Source organism: Engraulis encrasicolus, chromosome 8 (assembly GCF_034702125.1).
Source record: "Engraulis encrasicolus isolate BLACKSEA-1 chromosome 8, IST_EnEncr_1.0, whole genome shotgun sequence".
NCBI classification, from domain to species: domain Eukaryota; kingdom Metazoa; phylum Chordata; class Actinopteri; order Clupeiformes; family Engraulidae; genus Engraulis; species Engraulis encrasicolus.
This window is the reverse complement of record NC_085864.1, coordinates 39927094-39947503: the sequence shown is the minus strand read 5'-3', so window position 1 is coordinate 39947503 and position 20410 is coordinate 39927094. Positions and strand designations below refer to the sequence as shown.

General features: G+C 43.5%; 1 protein-coding gene across 2 annotated transcripts in view; it reads right to left on the bottom strand.

Annotated features, from left to right (window-relative positions):
• The window catches only part of hif1al (hypoxia inducible factor 1 subunit alpha, like), a 31610-nt gene that overhangs the window by 3652 nt on the left and 7548 nt on the right, over nt 1-20410 (bottom strand). The window contains exons 1-12 of one of the 2 annotated variants that reach the window (XM_063205672.1): nt 18529-18840; nt 16698-16888; nt 15232-15431; nt 12719-12803; nt 11330-11445; nt 9154-9347; nt 6266-6372; nt 5299-5446; nt 4408-4658; nt 2515-2651; nt 1741-1836; nt 1335-1486 (exon numbers count right to left, since the gene is read on the bottom strand). In XM_063205672.1, the coding sequence (XP_063061742.1) occupies nt 1335-1486; nt 1741-1836; nt 2515-2651; nt 4408-4658; nt 5299-5446; nt 6266-6372; nt 9154-9347; nt 11330-11445; nt 12719-12803; nt 15232-15431; nt 16698-16888; nt 18529-18530 (1679 nt within the window). In that variant the 5' untranslated portion in view covers nt 18531-18840. Of the gene's footprint in view, nt 1-1334; nt 1487-1740; nt 1837-2514; nt 2652-4407; nt 4659-5298; nt 5447-6265; nt 6373-9153; nt 9348-11329; nt 11446-12718; nt 12804-15231; nt 15432-16697; nt 16889-18528; nt 18841-20410 lie in introns of those variants that run through there. The other variant, XM_063205671.1, reaches the window with a different exon arrangement.

Sequence of the window (20410 nt, the reverse complement as noted above, 5' to 3'; positions counted from 1 at the left end):
AAAGTAAACTGAAACAACAAAAATGAAGTCTGCAACACCCAATGACATCTGATGAAAGGAACACTACTCGAAACTTCATACAGAAAGAGAGATGAGAGCCTGGTGTTGCAGACTTTCTTTTTGTAGTGCCAGGCATTAGACCAGATTTAAAAGCAGCATGCAATTGCTAGTGCTCATTGATGACTATAGCTGGCAAAAGTAAGCAGCAATATTTATTGTAAGGCCGACTCACTTCTTTGTACAACACTCTTAATATGAGGATGGATTTAAAAAGCATTAAAAAAATGCAAACACACATTATATAACCTTGCAAGGCTGCTGCGCTGATACCTCTAGCCCTGTTTGTGGTTATAGACGTGTGCAACTTCCTCTTTAGGGTGCTATATCGGTCTGTCTGAACATCGGAAACCCGTTTCACTTTTTTTCCAGTGTTTGCACAAGCCCTAAGGCAGAGGTGGGCAAACTCGGGCCCAGGGGGCACATGCGGCCCGCTGAGTCATTTCATCTGGTCCACGGAGTCTTACAAGAAAGACAACCTTTGAATACAAAATGCTACTCTAGTGCATTCTTAAAATGACTAGTGATTTTAGATTCCCCTTTTGCTGTATACTACTCTATTCATCTAAATGCATTTCATTAAAATATACAGGACTAAAACAAGAAACAAATTATGTCAACGCACATTATTTTTTGTTATTATATGGTTGTGACGTCATCGGTCGAATGCTCCATTCATTTCAACGGGGCTCCCCAACGTTCGCACGTCTGTTATTTTTCGATAACGGACGGGTTGGTCTATAACAGACCGCTGTCAATGGCAACAAGACTTTTCACTGCTAAAGCGACTTTTCAACAAGACTCTAATCAGCTGCTGTGATAGACAACACCTGTTGTCCTGGCTACCTAGCTGTTGCCTAGCGGTGTTTCACAACGGCACTGTTTTGTTTTGCGCAGCAACAATCTTAACATTAAATAGGCCTAAAGAAATGTCCCCGCCATGTGTGAATCATTTAAGTATATCCATATAATAAGCGGGTTAACTTTCGGCGAGTCGGTCGCTTTGTGGAATAGCAGCACTTCAGAGAGAACAAGACCCCTCCGCTCCACGTCGGGGTCTAAAGATTCTCTCTGTCGTGCTGCTATTCCACGGTAGCGACCTTCTCGCCGAACGTTAACCCTTACTTAATGACACATAGGTCCTACAATTTGACTGTGATATCTGGCCCTTCGGTCAATAATCAAAAACCCAATGTGGACCTTTGCCCAAAATAATTGCCCATCCCTGACTTCAGGCCTGTTAACCTCGTTCAACTCATGAGTGGTGCGTGGCTTACCTCTTCCTGGATGGGGCTGGGGGTGTGGCGATGGGTGCATGCTCCGGTGGTGTGAGAGCCTCCTCCGTCAAGCCTGTCAGGGCTGTCAGCTGGAAGTCGTCATCCATGGAGATGTATGGGGCCAGCATGTCCAGGTCCATCTCGTTGAAGATCTGAAGATGAGACAAGAAAAATTATGGTCATTTTGTTTTTTTGCTTTAATAACAAATAATCAGTGTAATGTAGCCTGTTTATATTTTTGTGTGTCAGACGAGTGAGTTTCAGGTTTAAGTGTGAGTATCCAGGCTTTCTGAAAAGATCTTTTGGCCTTCACAGTTTCCTATGCGTTTGTGTACCTCATGTTTTTTAATCCACTATATACCCAACATTAATAATGACTTCCTCTTTGTGTGACCCCAACACGTACCTCTGTGCTGCTTCCCTCACATGGATCATCTTGTTTGACAGCGAAGAACCTCTCCACCACATCAGCATCCATGGGCCCCTCGCTAACAGCAGGACTCTGTAGGATTGACAGAGAGAGAGAGAGAGAGAGAGAGAGAGAGAGAGAGAGAGAGAGAGAGAGAGAGAGAGAGAGAGAGAGAGAGAGTCTATGCTGGGGAGCATTGGGTGAACAGACCTTTATTTTAGGCTGCATGGTGTATTAGAATTGATTATAAATCATACAGTTCACAATATCGCAAATATCAAAGACAGGGTGAAGAGCAAAGGGAGATGCAGTATCTAGACAGAAAGAAAGAACGAAATTCAGGTATTAAAATAGGATGACAACATTACACAGGTGAATGACAAAAGACCAACAAAGGTCGGCGTCTGCGCCTTGAACTTAATGCTCGTGTATTGCTAGGTGCGAGCACTCCCAAAAAAGTGGTAATCACTCAAGATAATGGAAAAAAGGAGGCGCACACAAGACTTGTGGAGACATTGAGAATGGACTAGCTCCGAAACGTCTGTCTCTCCAGTAAACCTTAGACTTCTGTTGTATATTTTCGGCTTCAATACACTTTTCCACACAAGTCTTGTGTGCGCCTCCTTTTTTCCATTGTCTTGAGTGAACATTACACAGGTTACAGACTCACAAGGCGGAGAGAGACAGAGTGACAGAGACAGAGTGATAGAGAAAGAGAGGACGATAGAGAAAGAGGACGATAGAGAGAGAGAGAGAGAGTGAGAGCCTTACTGGTGTTGGTGCTGGAGATGTGGGCTTGTCGAAGATGGGTGAGAGCAGCAGGCGAAGTTCAGGGGTGCACAGCTCCTCAGGGAAGTCGGGCACGGACTCCTCCCCATCCATACGACAGAAGGAGAACTCCACACACTCTGTATGGTCCAACAACAACCAACACAAAAAAAACGTTTCATAAGTCTGCAGGACAAACGAGCACGATCACAAATTAATATTTCTTAACTTAAAAGAACAAGTCCACCATTTTTTGATTTTCATATATTTTGAATTATTTCCAAGTATGAAACTAGCCTCGTGAGCCATCCTATGTACTTTCGCCAAAGGATTGGCTCCACTACTGTAGTCTGGCCGTGCTTCTCTGTGCTGTGCCTGGAGCAGTAGAATTTTGATCACAACGCCCCCCAAGAAAACAGCCAATAATCGAATACAAATTCAAACCATAACTGAATGCAACCTTCCTGCTTCCTACAATCGCTTCAGAGCAAACAAATACCAGACCATAAATACGAAATTAAATGGTAGTATTATGGGATGGTCAGGACCAGACTAGTATGAAACATGAATTTGCATATAATTTTCTTCTCAGTGTGTTGCGTACTAAAATAGACATAATTAGCATAGTTAGCACAATAAATGGAAATTGCCGTTTTACACTCTGGTGAATTTAAGATCAATTTTTAAGTGCTTTATAAGTACATTTGATGATGTTTTATTTGGTAACATAGACTTCCATTGCTACATTAAATATGGTTATACTGTCAAACTAGGCATTGCAAACACAGAGAAAAATTGTGACACAGCATTCCACAGCACACAAGTGCACCTTTCAAACAACGGAATTGCATTTATTCTTCACCCGTGCAAGGGGGCAGCCCCAAATGGCGCCTCAAGGGAGCGGTGCGGCAGGACGATAACATGCTCAGCGTACCTCAGTCATGGACCGTCCAGGGTACCTCAGTCATGGACCGTCCAGGGTACCTCAGTCATGGACTGTCATGGACCAGGGCTTAACTACACGTACACAAGCAATTTCCTGTAATAAGGTGGACTGTTCCTTTAACGTGCTGTACTTCCCCGGTGACTAAGTGCTTAACCACAACAAAACTGTGAAGGTCTTCTGCAGGTCAGCTCTTCAACTTTAGCCTGGCTCTCACGCAGACCCTTCGTGCTTCGTGCATCTTCGTTAAACTTTGTGAGCTCGCACACCATCTGCGTGAGACAGCGTTGCCAGATTGGGCTGTTTAGGATGGCTGTGTGCGGGTAAAAATGGCATTTAGCAGAAAAACCTGTCTAGTTTTTCCATAGAAATCAATAGAATTGGGCAAGATTTTGTGCTTCCAGGCGGGTTTTGAGCTTTTTTTGGGCTGGAAATCATCAACCTCATCTGGCAACCCTGGCGTGAGAAAGAAAAAGAAAAGAATGCCGCACACTCTGCTCCATGTTTTAATGGTGAAGTGACGTTTCGGCCGTCTGGCCTTCTTCAAACTTACCCTGGCGTGAGAACCAGGTTACTTCAACTGCTTCAACTCCACCCAGATGGTGAGAAACGAGGTCGATTGGTGTCATATACTGTACGCGTAGAAAATAGGTGCTATATCTTGATGTGCATATACTGTAGATATGTATGGTGTGTATATGCTACTGGACAGCTTCATTTCCAAAAGGTATTAAGCATCTCGACTGTACTGGTACATACATGTACTACTGCCAAAGACTGTCAATATAGTAACCAAGATAAATGATTGTATGCATCACCAATGCAACAAAGTTCAGTCCAAATTCCAGTCTCCTAAAAGGGCCACTACTACTACTACTATTACTATTACTACTACTACTACTACTACTACTACGACTACTAAAAACAACAGTAACATGATGTGTCAATGTCACCTGTGAGAGGGATGACCGTGTCCCCTGGTGCGGGGGCGAGTTGCAGGAGTGCCTCTGGGCTCTCTTTGAGGCGCATGTACAGCTCGCCAGAGGAGGAGAAGCTGTCGTCGCTGCACACCTCCTTCACCTCCTTCACCTTCTCCTTCTCCACCTCTGCCACCGTCTCCACCTTGACTGCTTCTGGCAGAGCAGGGAGAGATGCCGTGCGAGTCTGCTCTGATGAGAAGACTATGTCTGCCTGCTCAACACCACTGAGAGAGTGAAAGGCAGAGGGGAAAGAACGAGAAAGTTAGGATGATTCATTCATATAAATGATGAATGGAGGTGCAAAACGCACACCAAAAACAGAGGTGCTGGCAACCAGTAAAATACTTGCAGCAGGAGAGAAGTGCTGCACACTCTCGAGTTAAATATTAAACAAGTTTTTAATGTGACAACGTTTCGGCCTGTTTCGTGACCTGAGGAAGGCCGGCAGGCCGAAACGTTGTCAAATTAAGAACTTGTTTATTTAACTCGAGAGTGTGCAACACTTCTCTCCTCCTGCGATTAATTAATATAAAACACTCTGATATCACTACAGAAAGGCACCAGTGTTTGTAAACTATGTACATGAAAAGGAAAAAAGGAGTCGCACACTTGAGCTGAATGCAGAATCAAAAACTGCATTAAACAAAGCAGAAAAAAGTAAATAAAACAGACAGACAGGGGACAAACGTTTCGGGTCTAGCCGATCATCAGTGTTCCCAGTTCTGATACGCTCAGGATAAGACATTGGCGCGGACGCCACCCCATCATTACCAAACTATGTACATGAAATGCAGTATGTGTGGTGTTTCATAATCTGTCTTTGGTGACATTGTGATTGTGTCAGCGGCAGTTGGCGGCCATTACCTCAGGATGAAGTTGAGGCAGACCACGGCCTCTGGCTGGGAGGTCTTGCTGTTGTAGATAACCGTGGCCTTGGTCTCGGCCCACACAAAGCCCCCGTGCTTGGCCAGGAAGCGGTAGTGTTTGGTGCAGACCTGCCCCTTGGAAAGCACTGTGTGGAATATGGAATGGGGAAAAAGGGGATTGTGTGATTACATGTTTCCCGGTCAAGGTCAGGGTATCTTTAATGTCCTCGAGGGGGCAATTTGTAATACAGCCAGCAGAGACGCACACCAACAATAACTAATAACTACAACAATGCGCTCATTATAGCTCACAGTAGACTATGACAATGTTAAAAGCATAAATAGTCATAGGAGTACATTCTGGAATGCACTCTTTCAGCAGAGGCTTTCACTCAAAATTTTACTTAAATATTTACAATGAAATGTCTCAAAAATAGCTTAAAATGTGCATGGACCAGTCGAACACATCACTTAAACTGTCCTCCATTCCAATGCATTTGAAGATTTCAGAGCCTAGACAGACTTGATTTCTCAAGTTAGAAACTTTATTCGAGGGTTTAGGAAACTACAGCTTACTTAGTGCTGGGTTGACAAACTAGCCTTGTCTGTGTATTCATTAGTGATATCAGTAAGAGACTTAAAGTGAGAAACCACAGTGCTAAGACATCACTTGTTTGATCAGCTGTTAGTTCCTGTCACAGGGGTTAAGACACTTTTTATGCTCCAACTCCATTACGCTACTTCCTAGAAACAATGGTGAAATGTACAACTGTTTCACATCTCTTCATTAAAGGCCATGATCGATTTTTTTTGTTTTCTGTCTTGTGTTTTGCAACAGACTGGTCAGTGACGCACAAACACAGTCATACCCAGACCCTTATAAACGCACGCACGCACGCACGCACGCACGCACGCACGCACGCGCGCGCACACACACACACAGCGGTCTACAACAGGACACTCACAAGTCTGCAGGCTCCTGCTCACATGGTCGAAGTCCAGAGCATGAAAATACTCAAAAGCAGATCGTCCAATCAGGTCCTCTGGTTCGTAGCCCACAAGCTCTGTGACTCTGCATTGAACAAGAAATAATGGGTTACGTCAGATTGACTGAAAGTCGATTGCAAGCTTCTTATGGAAATAACCATGGCAACTCACCATAGTGACCTAATTAGACGGAAATTGTGTTGATGTCGGAGTGACCCTTCGCTTGACTTATGTGGAAATTATTTCAAAGGTCAAGAACGGATTAAGAAAGAAAAAAAAGAAACCCAGCCATTTCCCGCTTTTCTAACAGCTGATTACACTTAGCTGTTCTACCTGTATTAACACTAATTGCAATCAGCTGATGAGGAGCTAGGAGCTGCACCTCAAGGACAATTACGTACACATCATAAGTAATTACTGTATTCTTGTTATTCAGAATAAATGACTACAGTACGTTCTTGTTATCCTTTCTTAGCTATGTCTTTTTGTAAAAAAAAATGGTTTAAAAAATTCTTTACAGATTTAAGTGCAAATAAGATTCGTTTTCATGTTCTATGGTGGCATTTCGAGCCCTCACAGCCCTTTCTCAGAAAGGCTCAAACAGTTAAGGCTTCGTACGGTGACACTGGAGACCCAGGTTCAATTCTGGGACAAGGTAATTTCCCTATCCTTCCCCACCTCTCTCTGCCTCCCTATAAACTACTCCTGTCACCATCTCACACTCTTCTGTCCACTACAGGCGTAAAACCCCATAAACATTGTTTAAAAAAAGAAAGTGCTTCAAATACCATCACATAATAATATTGATACTACTACTAATAATAACAATATAGTTATAAGAGTAACAGTTGTTATTAGTTGACAATGTCCTGTCCATTAAAGCAGGCCATGAGAGCTTGAAACAACATTAATGAATAAGAATACTGATTCTACTACTAGTAGAAACATAGTTTTACGAGTAAAAGCAAAGAACATAGCCAGACAGGCCAGACCATTCATTTCAAATTACTTTGTAATCTACGAATGGTCTGATTCAGTTCTTGACATTAACTTTTTCACTCACCTGCCACTGTGGCTAGTGATTTTCCCAAGCCACTAGCCATTCAGGTATTCCACTAGCCACAGATTTTATATTGTTTTTTTTTTCTTTATCATGATGGTGTACGTCTAACTTGAGGTGCTAAAACGAAGATGAGTGTATAGCTTTCTACATGAAAGTATATCAATCAAATAGAAACTGAGTTACAAACAATCAAGCAAATAGAAACTGAGTTACAAACAATTTATACACAAGGGGCAAACAACAGAATATAGTCTACTGTGATTCGTATGTCATACCAAGGAATAAGCTGCCAGCCTAATTGGCTAGTGACACTGAAAGTATTACTAGCCACAGCCAAGTTTTACCAGCATTTGGCCGNTTGACTGGTGCCAGTGTCAAGCCCTGGTCTAATTACGCTTCTCTGGGGAGGGTTTAGTTCTAGTCCTCCTCCAGGCAGCCAGCCAATGAGCGAACGCACTTGGCACATAACAACATACGTCATGAACATCAACTATAATTAGCGATTGGTCACCACTCATTTCAAACCAGAGCTGAGCTCACTCGTCCCACCCAAGCGATCCAGGGCATCGAGGATCCAGACCAAAATTCTACAGAGGAACCATAGAGAGCGTTGTGTCCAACTGCATCACAGTGTGGGGAGGAAGCTGCACGGAGAAAAACAGGAAGACACTCCAGCGTGTTGTGAACACAGCGAAGAAGATCATTGGAGTACCACTCCCCTCCCTGCAGGACATTTACACCACACGCCTCACCCGGAAAGCACTGATGATCATCAAAGACACAAGCCACCCTGCACACAAACTGTTCAGCCTCCTGCCCTCTGGAAAGAGGTACAGGCGCCTCCGTTCCCGTACCACCAGGCTGGCGAGCAGCACAATGCACCAAGCGATCAAGATGCTGAACACTCAACCCACTCTCCCTCCAATGTCAGCCTCTAGCCAGCAAGGCCACTGACAACCCCCCCCCCCATCCCCCACCACCATATCTGCGACTGAACATTCCACCTGCAGTACTATACTTGTGACTGAACTTTCAACCTGCACTAACTCACAACATGCACACACACACACACACACACACACACACACACACCCCGCACACACACACACACACACACACACACACACACACACACACACACACACACACACACACAAGCACACTGCACTTTCTGCACTAAACCCAAACATACACACACTGACACACACACACACACACACACACACACACACACAGACACACGAACACACACACAAGACGCACAACGCACCTTCTACCTGCACTAAACACATACACACACATACACACACACACACACACACACACACACACACACACACACACACTGCTGCTGGTGTACTTGACAGACCTTTTAATATTTATTTTTCTTCAAAATGCTACTATTACCATGTCAGAACGCTATAAAGGACTTTTTTAGGAAAAGCACAAAAGCACAACAAATACCTCTTAATGTATGTCCTCTACAAGTCTTCTGTTGTCCAGTCTTGCACGTTAAATGTCTGTATGAGCACTGTCTATGTCCATACTGTCTTAAGTCCATGTATAAGTACTGTCTATGTCTATACTGTCTATGTCCTTACCTAGATTAGTCTATGTCTGTATGGGAAAGCAAGAAATGTAATTTCAAATTCTTTGTATGACCAGTGCATGTAAAGAAATTGACAATAAACCTACTTGACTTGAAATTAAATTACGAAGTAATTCATGTGGTCTGGTAAAACCAGGCTACAATGACGAGTAATATAAACAGAGGGTTTAATGGCAGTGTTTCCCTGTCCCTACCTGCCGTCACATTGGGTGAAGCTGAGGTCCATGTTGTGTCGGGTGAGGAAGGTGCTGCAGTCCAGGGGGAACTCCACGCTGGAGGGGTGAGGGATGGGCTCGCACAGCAGCGTCAGGAAGCTCCCAGCAGAGGGCGCCGCTGTGTCGGAGCCCTCCGTGCTGTAGGACTGCATGTGTCCCGTGCAGTGGAGAACCTTTGGAGTGGAGAGAGTTACAGACAGAGCAATGAAATGAAATCAATACGGGATGGAGGTGCTGTGACAGTACCTGTTAAAGACACTCTGAATAGTGTTTATAGGTGTGTGTCGTAAGGGAAGATTCTTCTCTTCTGAGAGTTTCCCTTTAAAACAAACCGTGCACAAAAAGATGAATGTCCGCACACTGCTCCTGTTGCTTTTTTTGTTCAAGAGGACATTTATAATTTTGTTCATAGTTTTGACTTTTTTTTATCCTGCACCTGCGTATTGGATGTGCGCACCACAACTTAAAGGGACACTGTGCAGGAAATGGTCAAAAAAGGTACTGCAATTATGCTGCTTATTGAAATTGGGCTGTCTATTGCCAAATTTGATCTTTACATGAAAGTTTACTAAGTATTAAACAAATATTTTCTATTATGGTTCAAGTACAGTCATTTTTGCAGCTAAAAATGGCTATTTTTGGAAATCCAAAATGGCGGACCATGGAGAAGATCCCCCTTTTCAGGTATGAAAAGTGCAATTTTTCCAGTCATAATGAATACTTGGAATGTTGATGCTGGTGGTAAGCATTCATGAAAAAGGTAACATTAGTGAATGGGCAGCATGAATTCTGGCAATAAACAACTAAAAATCTCACACAGTGTCCCTTTAACTTTACAACAAACCAACCATACTCTGCATACCTGCAATAAACTGTGTATGCTGTATTTTCCATATTCATTGTATGTTTTTGATAATGTCCTCTGTTTAAAGTTGCTAAACATATTAGTGCAATGTGTTAACTGTATGTGTGTGCTGTACTGTATGTGCATGTCTGTGTTTGTGTATGTGTATAGTTATCTCTGGCTGTGTGTATGCATGCATATGTGTCTGTGTATACGATAGGCGTTGAAATGTTGAGAGTGTGCACATCCACAAAAGGTGACAGACAATTTCAGTAGATCGTGTGAGACAGTGTTTTGCACACTGGGTGGGTATAATTTGGGTATAGGTGGATCAAGTGTTGCTATTTGTTAATCAATTCAGTATTTTTAGAGCTTATATATGCAGATCACTCTCTCACAATATGTATACATAGGTGACCATGTCTCTCTGACTTGATGGAATGTATAGGTGGCCAGAGAGGTAGGACTGTGATAAAAATGGCACGGATCCCAAATGGACCCTGGCTTGAGAGCGGCGGGCCTCTAGTGACATGCGATGCCAACTCAGCACAGTAAACACTGCAGGGTGGCAGCCAAAGGAGGAGGAATTATGATCTAGCAAGGTAATGAATATGCCCCCCCCCCCCTTGATTTATGCCGCTGTGTGTGTGTGTGCGTGCGTGCGTGCGTGCGTGCGTGCGTGTGTGTGTGCGTGTGCGTGATTGAAATAAGAGAGAATGTGTGCACATTACAAGCGCAGGTGCTGGAACAAAGTCTTTACAACTGCAAATGAATAATTAAGGTCCTCATACTGATGGTGGACACATTCCCAATGTCAAGTTATTAGGACAATACTTTGGACATGTCCCTCATTAAAGGAGAACTTCTGCCAATTTTAATATGCTGTTGCATTGCTCACTCTACCCCTGCCTTGTCAGTACCTGATGATGCTGCATTTTTCGGCTCAGCCCTTTCCAAGATTGGAGCTATTCTGATGGGGGCAGGCTTTGTTTACATTTAAAATCTTAACATAGGCCTGCTCCAAATATTATCCCAAAAGGTATCGCTGTCTGCTAGTTGTCTGGTGATGTTGTATAACCTTTTGGATGATATTGGGAATAAATCAAGAATTTTTAATGTAAACATACTCTGCCGCCATTACAATGACAGGTACTGACAAGTCTAGGCTAATGTGTGCATTACAACTGCATGTCAAAATTGACACTCATTTAAGTTTGTTGAAGAACATCATGGCCGATATGTTCTACTGAAGTGACATTGGTACCGTTTGTTGTATTATTTCTCTTCAACTTGTTGCTGTGTCTGCCTCACCTTCCAGGTGGCAGACTTGAGGTTGACTGTTCTTCCTCGGCTTGTCAGAGTGCTCTTCATCCTCAGGAAGAAGCTGCGCTCTGGCCGCCTCTCACTCTTGCTCTTTTTCAGAGATGCTGTCCAGAGAACACACACAGAGAGAGAGAGAGAGAGAGTCGAGTGTTTATTGTTCATTAGAGCAATACCAGCAGTATGGTATTCATCTTTTGATGGCCACAGGTTTCAAAAGGATTTTTCTGTCACAGAGAACTTCAGAAAGACACTCTCCAAACGTGCTAAGTGCAGCATAGGCATAGATTATGGGCAAAATATATACAGTCAATATATATATATTTTAACAGCTTACTTGATTGCTTGTTGAACTAGAATGATACATAGTTTAAACGCTATTGTAGGGTTCAACAACAGCCTTGAATTGTTTTGGAACATAGGGACGCCTGGGTACAGCTCCTGTCGAAATGCACTTGAGTACAGCAGCTACACTTATGAGGTCAGCGCTAATTTCACCGCAAGATGTTGGGCACAGACTCCGCAAAACCACTTGACACACTAACAGGCGTTGCCAAATGTGTAACATTCATGTGTGGGCCATTTAAGTGCTTTTTCCACAGCATGGTCTGGATGGTTGCCAGGTGACTGTGGCTGTAATTTACGTAACTACTGCGCAATAGTCAGATACCATGTGTGTATTATAACGTAGCGTCAACCAAGCTAGACTGCGCTTCTTGAAACCATAGTCAGTGTTGGGAAAGTTACCCAAAAACTGTAATGCATTACTGATTACATGTTACTGTCTTTCCAGAATAATCCCTTACACTACAATATTACTATATTTAAAATGTAAGGCATTACACTACTTTTGAATTACTTTGGTTACTTTCGCCAAAAGAACTGTAGGCCCTAAATATTATCTGGAAATTTATTACAGTGTAAATAAAGCTCCTGGGTCCTAACTTTTTCACCTCCAACTCAGGAGGTGTTTTTGGCAGCATACTGTACAGACTAAAAACTACCAGGTTCAGGAATAGATTCATTCTGACCCATCACACTGAATACCACTAAAATCCAGGTAATTGTAATGCATTGTAACTTATTTAGCATTGTAACTAAGTAAATATTTGAGATTTTTGCCCTGTAATGCCTTACATTACTGCATTACAACAAAAAATGCATTACAGTAATTCATTACTTTTGTAATGCATTACCTCCCAACACTGACCATACTAGATATACCCCAGGTACTTGGCTGGTTGGTTGGTTACTTTGTAGGTTACAAAGCAGTGCATTGGCAGCCAACTAAGCTGCTAATTGGCTAGCAACAACACTTTCAAGACACACAACCTTGGAAAGGTGCAGAAGAAAGAAATACGTTTCTGAAAGATGTTTTACCTGGTCTTGGGTTGAGGAGGTCTCGCAACTCCTCTTGGTCACATGGGTGGACATAGTCATAGGCACTCTGGCCAATCAACTCCAGCTACACAACAGAGAGGAGAGAAAAACAACACTGATGTCAATAACAGGTGTACAAGAGATCCAACCGCCATAGATCAGATAAACAAAAACTAGCTATACGTGCTGTATCAACACAAAAACATGCATATAACACAGAAAATATTAATAAATGATAACAACAATACTGCTGCTACTACTACAACTACTATTACTACTACTACTACTACTACTAACATGAACATAATACTAATAATACACATTACAGTATCACAGCAATATCTAGGTCAGTGGCTTCCTCTCATTTCAAGTAAGACAAAATAATTTCCGCGAACTTCAGCCTTGTGTTTTATGTACCATTTCTAATAATACATTTCCAGTGTTTTCACCTCTGGACTCTGGATGCATACAGTACGATCAAGGCAAACATCCATCTATATTTAGTGTCAGTCGAAGCTAACTAGGTCACTTCCTTAGGATCCCATGACTGAATCCTGGCACATAAAACAGTAGTTAGACGATGAGTGTATGTGATGTACTGTTTATAGAACAGAGTTGTGCAATTGCCCTCTGATAAAGTTAGACCCGAGTCTGTTAAGGTGCCTGACATACATGGAGCAACATGCTTGAACATAACTAGTATGTGCAACTATGTGTACTCTGTAAATGATTTATCTACATTGTAAAGCACATTTATAGACTCCTGATATAACACTTTAGTTCTGATAAGGTTAGACCCAAGTCTTTATGTTAAGGTGCCTGACATACGTTGGGAAAACATTGGCATACATTTTATACAATATGACCTGCTAATGTTTCTCTGTACTCTCCAAACATTTATACACTCCCTGCAATGCCACTTTAGGACACATGTTTGGCAACTTATTTAGCCTACATACAAACCTCCTTTAACAGCCTAATACGCTGCAAGAAAGGAGTCTAACAAAGCCTAAACTGTTAAATGAGTACTGTTAACCCGTTAAAACACGGCACTGTATAATGTCACAGTACAGAAGTACTCAGGTAATTAACCTTTTAATGACTATACATGGGTTCACCGTGTTTATAAACACGATGTTGTGAAGAGGGGCAAGACACTGGCAGCCAACCATGTGAGCAAATTTTTTGACACACAGCGTTTTCCAACAAACAGAGGTTGAGTTGTGCGCAGCTAGTGTCGCGCAGCCAGGGGAAAACTAAATTTTAGAACCCATGTATAACAGCGGTGCCTCAGATGGTATGGCGTGCATTATGGGGTTAAAACTTTTCAAGGAAAGGGCAGGAAATGGAAATCTGTCAGCTAAGACACTTGGTGAGCATGGCCTTTAGCCTCAAGCCAAACAATGTGTGACATTCTTGAAATGATTAAGACTTGGGGACGCTGCAGTTTCTTGCGTCTATTTTGAGACCAGGAGCGACATACAGCTGCTACAGGATATTGCTGCATTTTCAACAAGGTGGTGATGGTGGTGGTGGTGGTGTGTGTGTGTGTGTGTGTGTGTGTGTGTGTGTGTGTGTGTGTGTGTGTGTGTGTGTGTGTGTGTGTGTGTGTGTATGTGTATGTGTGTGTGTGTGTGTGTGTGTGTGGGTGTGTGTGTGTGTGTGTGTGTGTGTGTGTGTGTGTGTGTGTGTGTGTGTGCGTGTGTGTGTGTTTACGTGCGTGCATGAGCGTGTGGAAGGTACATTATCTACTCTAAAAGGTACAGGCTGTGACTAACTATTGTTTTTTACACAATAAAGTACAGTGATATAGTAAACTCCTTTTTTGTGATTAACTTATAGTAAACTCTTTTAAGTCTAACTGAAGCTGTATGTGAAATTGTACATAATATTACTGTCAGTTGTGTATTACATTATTACATTACATTGCACTTACAGTTATTATTTTTCAGGATATTGGTTACAGTCCCTGGAGCAATGTGCTGTTAGGTGCCTTGCTCAAGGGCACTTCAGCCATGGATGGAGATGGCTTCATGTAGGGAGAGGTCAGGGGGGATTCAAACCTGCAACCCCTAGATTGAAAGACCAACTCTCTAACCACTAGGCCACGGATGACCCCGTGTATTGCTTTATATGACATCCAGGCATATTTTAAACTCTTAGAAGTCAAACTGCTCATGGGGCTCCACAATGATCTTCTTGTCTTGATTGAGTGCTACTTGTTATATTACTTTTATAATAGGGACCTGTTGACAGGTCTAGATCTGACTCCCAGGCCCCATGTGGTGCACCGATGACCTGGGTGAGTCCAAGATTTTTGTTGTTGCCTGGTTCACGCTGTGAGTGTGTATTGTTTCAATCAAGCACTGGTGTCACTTTTACCTTTTATTGCACTTTACTTGAAAACCTGCTGCTACTAAGTATTGTACCCCAAACATAATTTCGTTGCCTGACAATAACTTCTTGAATCTCTCTTGAATCTCTGAACTTGGCGTTTCACGTTCACCACTGACCTGCGTGATGCCCAGATACTTGTTGACACTGTCGGACAGGAAGACCATGTCTCCTTCCTCAGTCATCACCATGATGAAGCCGTCTATGGCATGCTGGTACAGCTCGTCTGTTGCCTCCTCTTCCTCTTGCTCTTGCTCGTCCTCTGTGTTGCTTTTCTGTGGTTCCTCTTTGCTGGGTGACGCTTCTGTCTTAGTGTTAGCTAGCAGATAGCAAAAACAAACATGTACATTTTAGAACTTTTATTCAGATACTGACATACTGTAGGGAAATCGTTACCGAGTAGCCTCTTACTGCAGCAGGGGTCGCCGGCGACCCTATTCACTTGCTGAAAATGCTTAACTACATCATAACAACGTTGCTATGACATTACAGAGAGCCATAGTGCTGCGCTAAGGGGTTTTAAGCAGCACTGATCTAGTCCTTTTTAACTGATCTGGATCAGATACGTGTATTCAGGACCGGTGGAACTGACTTAGGCTACAACAATGAATCTCACTTCGCATTTGCAATGTTGACCTGTTAGTTTTGTTCATTAGTTAGTCTAATAATAGTGGCTAGAATACAGACATCAGAGAAGGTGTCAGTTCTAAAATCACGTCTTAAACCTGAAAGTATTGGTATTGGGTATAGGGTATTGGTTCCAGCCCCTGGAGCAGTGTGGGGTTAGGTGCCTTGCTCAAGGGCATCTCTGACATGGAGTGAGATAGGGAGTGGAAGGGTGGGATTCAAACCTGCAACCCTCTGATCTAAAGCCCATTTCCTTAACCACTAGGTCACGACTGGTAAGACTGGTAAGCATTTGTTGAAAATGACCACTCAGGAGCCAAAACATAATTCTGAAGTTACTATCCGTTTGCAATCAGGAAACTGAAAAAAGGGAAAGCACCATGAAAGCCACACTGAGTTGCTTGACAGGGGGAAACCTTATTGTTTTCTACATAATAGGAGAGCCGAGAACTGAGGATGGAGATCAGAAGCCAGAGGAATTGTTCAGATTTGTACTCCATGGCTCACACTAGCTTTTCAAGCTTATAGCTGGGAGCAAGCTTCTATGGTATTCAATATATTACAATAAGGGTTCTGGCCCACATGGCAAAAGGAGGCGCGGCACCTTGCACACTAAAGTAGTTGCACACTGAAGAAGGCACACGCCATCATGATCATTTGCCTGTGTGACTGTTTTACACTGGAGAAGGCACACACTGAAATGCATCTGTGCGATAGTAAACAAGTCCGACAGGCGGACAACAGATGCGTCCGTCTATGCCAGTGGTTCTCAACCTTTTTTGCCCAACTCTGCCACCTTGTGGACAAAGGAGGGAATTACAATTAAGAAACGCATCACGGAGGGACGGACGGACCAACGGACGGACAAAGCCTCTTATAGAGATGCGTGAGACGCATCTAAAAATCACTTGCAAATGTGAGTGTATTATTTAGGTCGCGTCAAAGTGTGAGTGCCCACCTGTGGCCAGAATGCGGCGCATGCTGATGTAGCTGAGTGTGACGCGCATGATGGCGGCCTTGTCCAGGTGCGAGGCCACGCGGCGGGGCAGCGGCAGGCTGTGGGCCAGCTCGTAAAACACCTCCGTCTCCTGGCTGCGCCGGCTCCGGGCCGCATCCCGCGAGCGCACCTTGCGCAGCTCTGTGCTCATCCTGTGATGAGGAGAGAGAGAGAGAGAGAGAGAGAGAGAGAGAGAGAGAGAGAGAGAGAGAGAGTGTGTGTGTGTGAGAGAGAGAGAGAGGGAGAGAGAGAGGAGGGGGGGATAGGGAGAGACAGAGAGAGAGGGGGGGGAGAGAGAGGGGGAGGGGGTGGGAGAGAGAGAGAGAGAGAGAAAGAGAGAGAAAGAGAGAGCCAGACAGACATGACATTGGTGAAACTGTACATTGTAACATGCCGGTCAAAAGAGTTGTGGCGGGGAAGCATAGAATCTTCACCGGCATGTACATTGGCATATTTAAGGCAACACTTGTTTTTTGAACCTTAAAACAGTTTTTTCACCTTGAGCTTCTTATGGATAAGCTCAAATCTGCCACGGATTTACGTTCAAAGAAGGAACAGCTACACATTTGGCTACACACAGTAAAAACGGCAATGTTAATTCAACACTTAGAGAGTATTCTGGGGCCAAATACAATCAACAAGATGTTAAATCAACTCTCTAAGAATTGAATTGACACTATATGTTTCACTGTGCAAGCAAAAAGAGGGGGTGTAGCCATAGGTGATTCTGTGTGGTGACTAAGTCATATTAAACCAAGGCTAAGCGTTTTCACAATCATTTCGGTGGTGCATAAATTTCTGGCCAAGTAAACTGGATTTGTCTCACTGTCCTACATAGAATACAACCACAATAGGCCCTACCGTGGCTTAATGTTAACTACGCGGCCCACCCGGGTTCGAGTCCAGCTCGGGTCCTTTGCCGACCCTTCCCCATCCCTCACTTCCTGTCATTACTACACTGTCCTATCGCAATAAAGGCAACACCCCCCCCCCCCTCACAAAAAAATACAATGTATCTGAAGTATTTTGTCTCTCTACTGAGAGGCCCTTCTTACTGTCATGAGAGGTCCAAACAAAGCGTGTATGAGCTGCTTTAAATCCTTATAATGGGTGCTGGATTAACATAGAACATCCACGAGCTGTTTAAGCTTTTTAATGTTCCCTGTACAACCTTTCAACCTGAGTGAATCCTGCAAGGTTTTTATGGGACCATTACCAGTGTGTTTGAAGACACACAGCAATTAAAACACTTCAGAGAGATAAACAGTAAGTCATAAAATTATTCTCTGCACATAAAAAAGCACTTAAAACATGTATTGGGAAGAAACTGGAGAGAGAAAACCGTGTATAAGAGGACACTGAAATAAAAAGAAAAGCAGAATTATAGAACTGTGTGAAATAGGAGCCTGTGAAAAAAAGTGTGATAATACTGAAGATGGGAGACAGATAAACGGAGGATTAAAAATGGAGAAAGCAGAAGAGCAAGTGAGCGGTTTGCACAATGCACTTCCCTGTTCTAGCACACACAAGCCAATCACCCGCTGTAAACAAATGCTGCGGTGCGCAGACCAAAACATCATGTACGTTTAGTTGATCTTTCCTGTCCACGTGCCAAAAAAGACTCCAGTAAACAGCTTATACACAGGCAAACTATCTTGCAAACTCCAACTCCAAAAGACCATGCTAGCTTCAACATGTGGACAACTCAGACACTCATTGTCTTCTCAATTCTTTCATGCACACTTAACACAATAAAAGAAATAACCTCACAACTGTGCATTAAAAGACTTACATTTTCTCTCCTCTTCTGCTAGCATAAGGCAGACTAGCATTTGACCCAGATATTTCCCATGCACTCACAGTCCCCAGTCACACATACACACACACACAACTTATTCCCCTCCTCCCGGCAAAGAGAGAGGGACAGGGGAGAGGGAAGGAGGCTCTCTGTCCTAGTACAAACAGGAGAGAGTATAGGCACTGGCTCCGGCTGCACCAATAGCCTTTGCAGGTCAGGACGACACAGCACGGCTCTGTGGGGGTATTTTACGACATCAAATCCCCTGGCCTATAGTCCCCCTCCAGCACCTCCTTCACTGCTGCTACACAAGTCTCCCTCTGTGCCGTCCACACCACCCTCCCACCTCCTTCTACCACCACACTCCCACCTCCTCCACCCACACCACCCTCCCACCTCCTCTACCACCGCCCAACCCTGCAGCACCCATGCACAACCCCCGCCCAATCCCATGCACAGAGACCCAGCCCTTGCACCTATGCACAACACCCCATCCCATGTCACGCACAGACCGAAATCCTGGACCTACGTACATGTCCACCCATACACACAACCCCTGTCCCGTGCACACAAATCCCAGCCCAGGGCTGCTAATACATTTCCACCTATACCGTAGCAACCGTTGACATATACTGTATGTGTATGTACTCAAGCCCCGTGCAGTGCACGAGCCCAGCCCCAGCACGTACTGTACAATTCCACCTATATGCAACCATGGACAGTCTCTACATGTCTATGTAAACAAGCCCCTGACCGTGCGTGCACGGTTGGTCACAAACCTGCTGTGAGGCCTAGATTCTCCAACTTTGACACACTTGTTGCACCATTTACTGCACAGGGGTTACATTAAGTTAACCAACACACATGGTAATCTTCAAACTTGTTTGCATTTCAAGATTGGAGATTTTTTTCAAGATTTGTATTATTTACATGCCCTGTACTTGGTTCAATTGACAGTGAAATACATGTTGCGACATACAGTAGGCTCAAGGCCACAATGTAGCTCAAGGCCAACTATTACTCTACTCAAATTTGACCTCTTCATGAAAGTTTACTAAGTTATAAACTAATATTTTCTAGTATGGCCCAAGTACAGTCATTTTTGCAGCTAAAAAATGACCATTTCTGTATGAAAAGTGCAAGTGTTCCATTCATAATGAATACTTAGAATTTGATGGTGGTAAGTATTCATGAAAAAGGTTACATTTGTGAATGGGCAGCATGAATTCTGGAAATAAACAACAAAAAATCTCACGCAGTGTCCCTTTAAAGCACCCAGCTTTCTCTCAGCTTGCACATATCCAGAGCCTTGGAGAGGAGACTATGGGCCTAGCCTTCTCCATCTGCTGGCTCTTAAGTCCTCAAAAACGCATACAACCCTGAGGCTGTTAAAAAAACCCTATAAGACTGTGTCTATAGGGTTGCGGCAGCCACGTCTTTCTAGTTTACAGCCTTTTGATCTAGTTCCTCAGCCTATAGTCAGTCAGGTTAACAATGCTGTCTACTGCTGGGTTTTTTTTAACCCACACACAAAACTGGTGTGGAGCTGGTATGTGACCCCTGTCACACAGGTCAAGCAAACTGACCAATAACAAGGTATCAAATAAACTCAGTCATCATTTCGTAGAATGCAACTCTGCAGAAAAGATTCAACTCCCTAATAATTCAACTGTCAAAGATTAGGAATCAATAGTTCTAAATTAATTCTCAGAGCGGTGCTGAATTAACACTGCATTTGTTTACTGTGCAATGAGCTACGATGTTACAAACAAGAGAGGACTCTTGAAAATCAGGCTGGTCACGGTGTAGCCTAAATCCTCCATCCTTTCAAAAAATCCTCTGAACCAACAAATGAAACGATCGGCCTTTTTCTTCA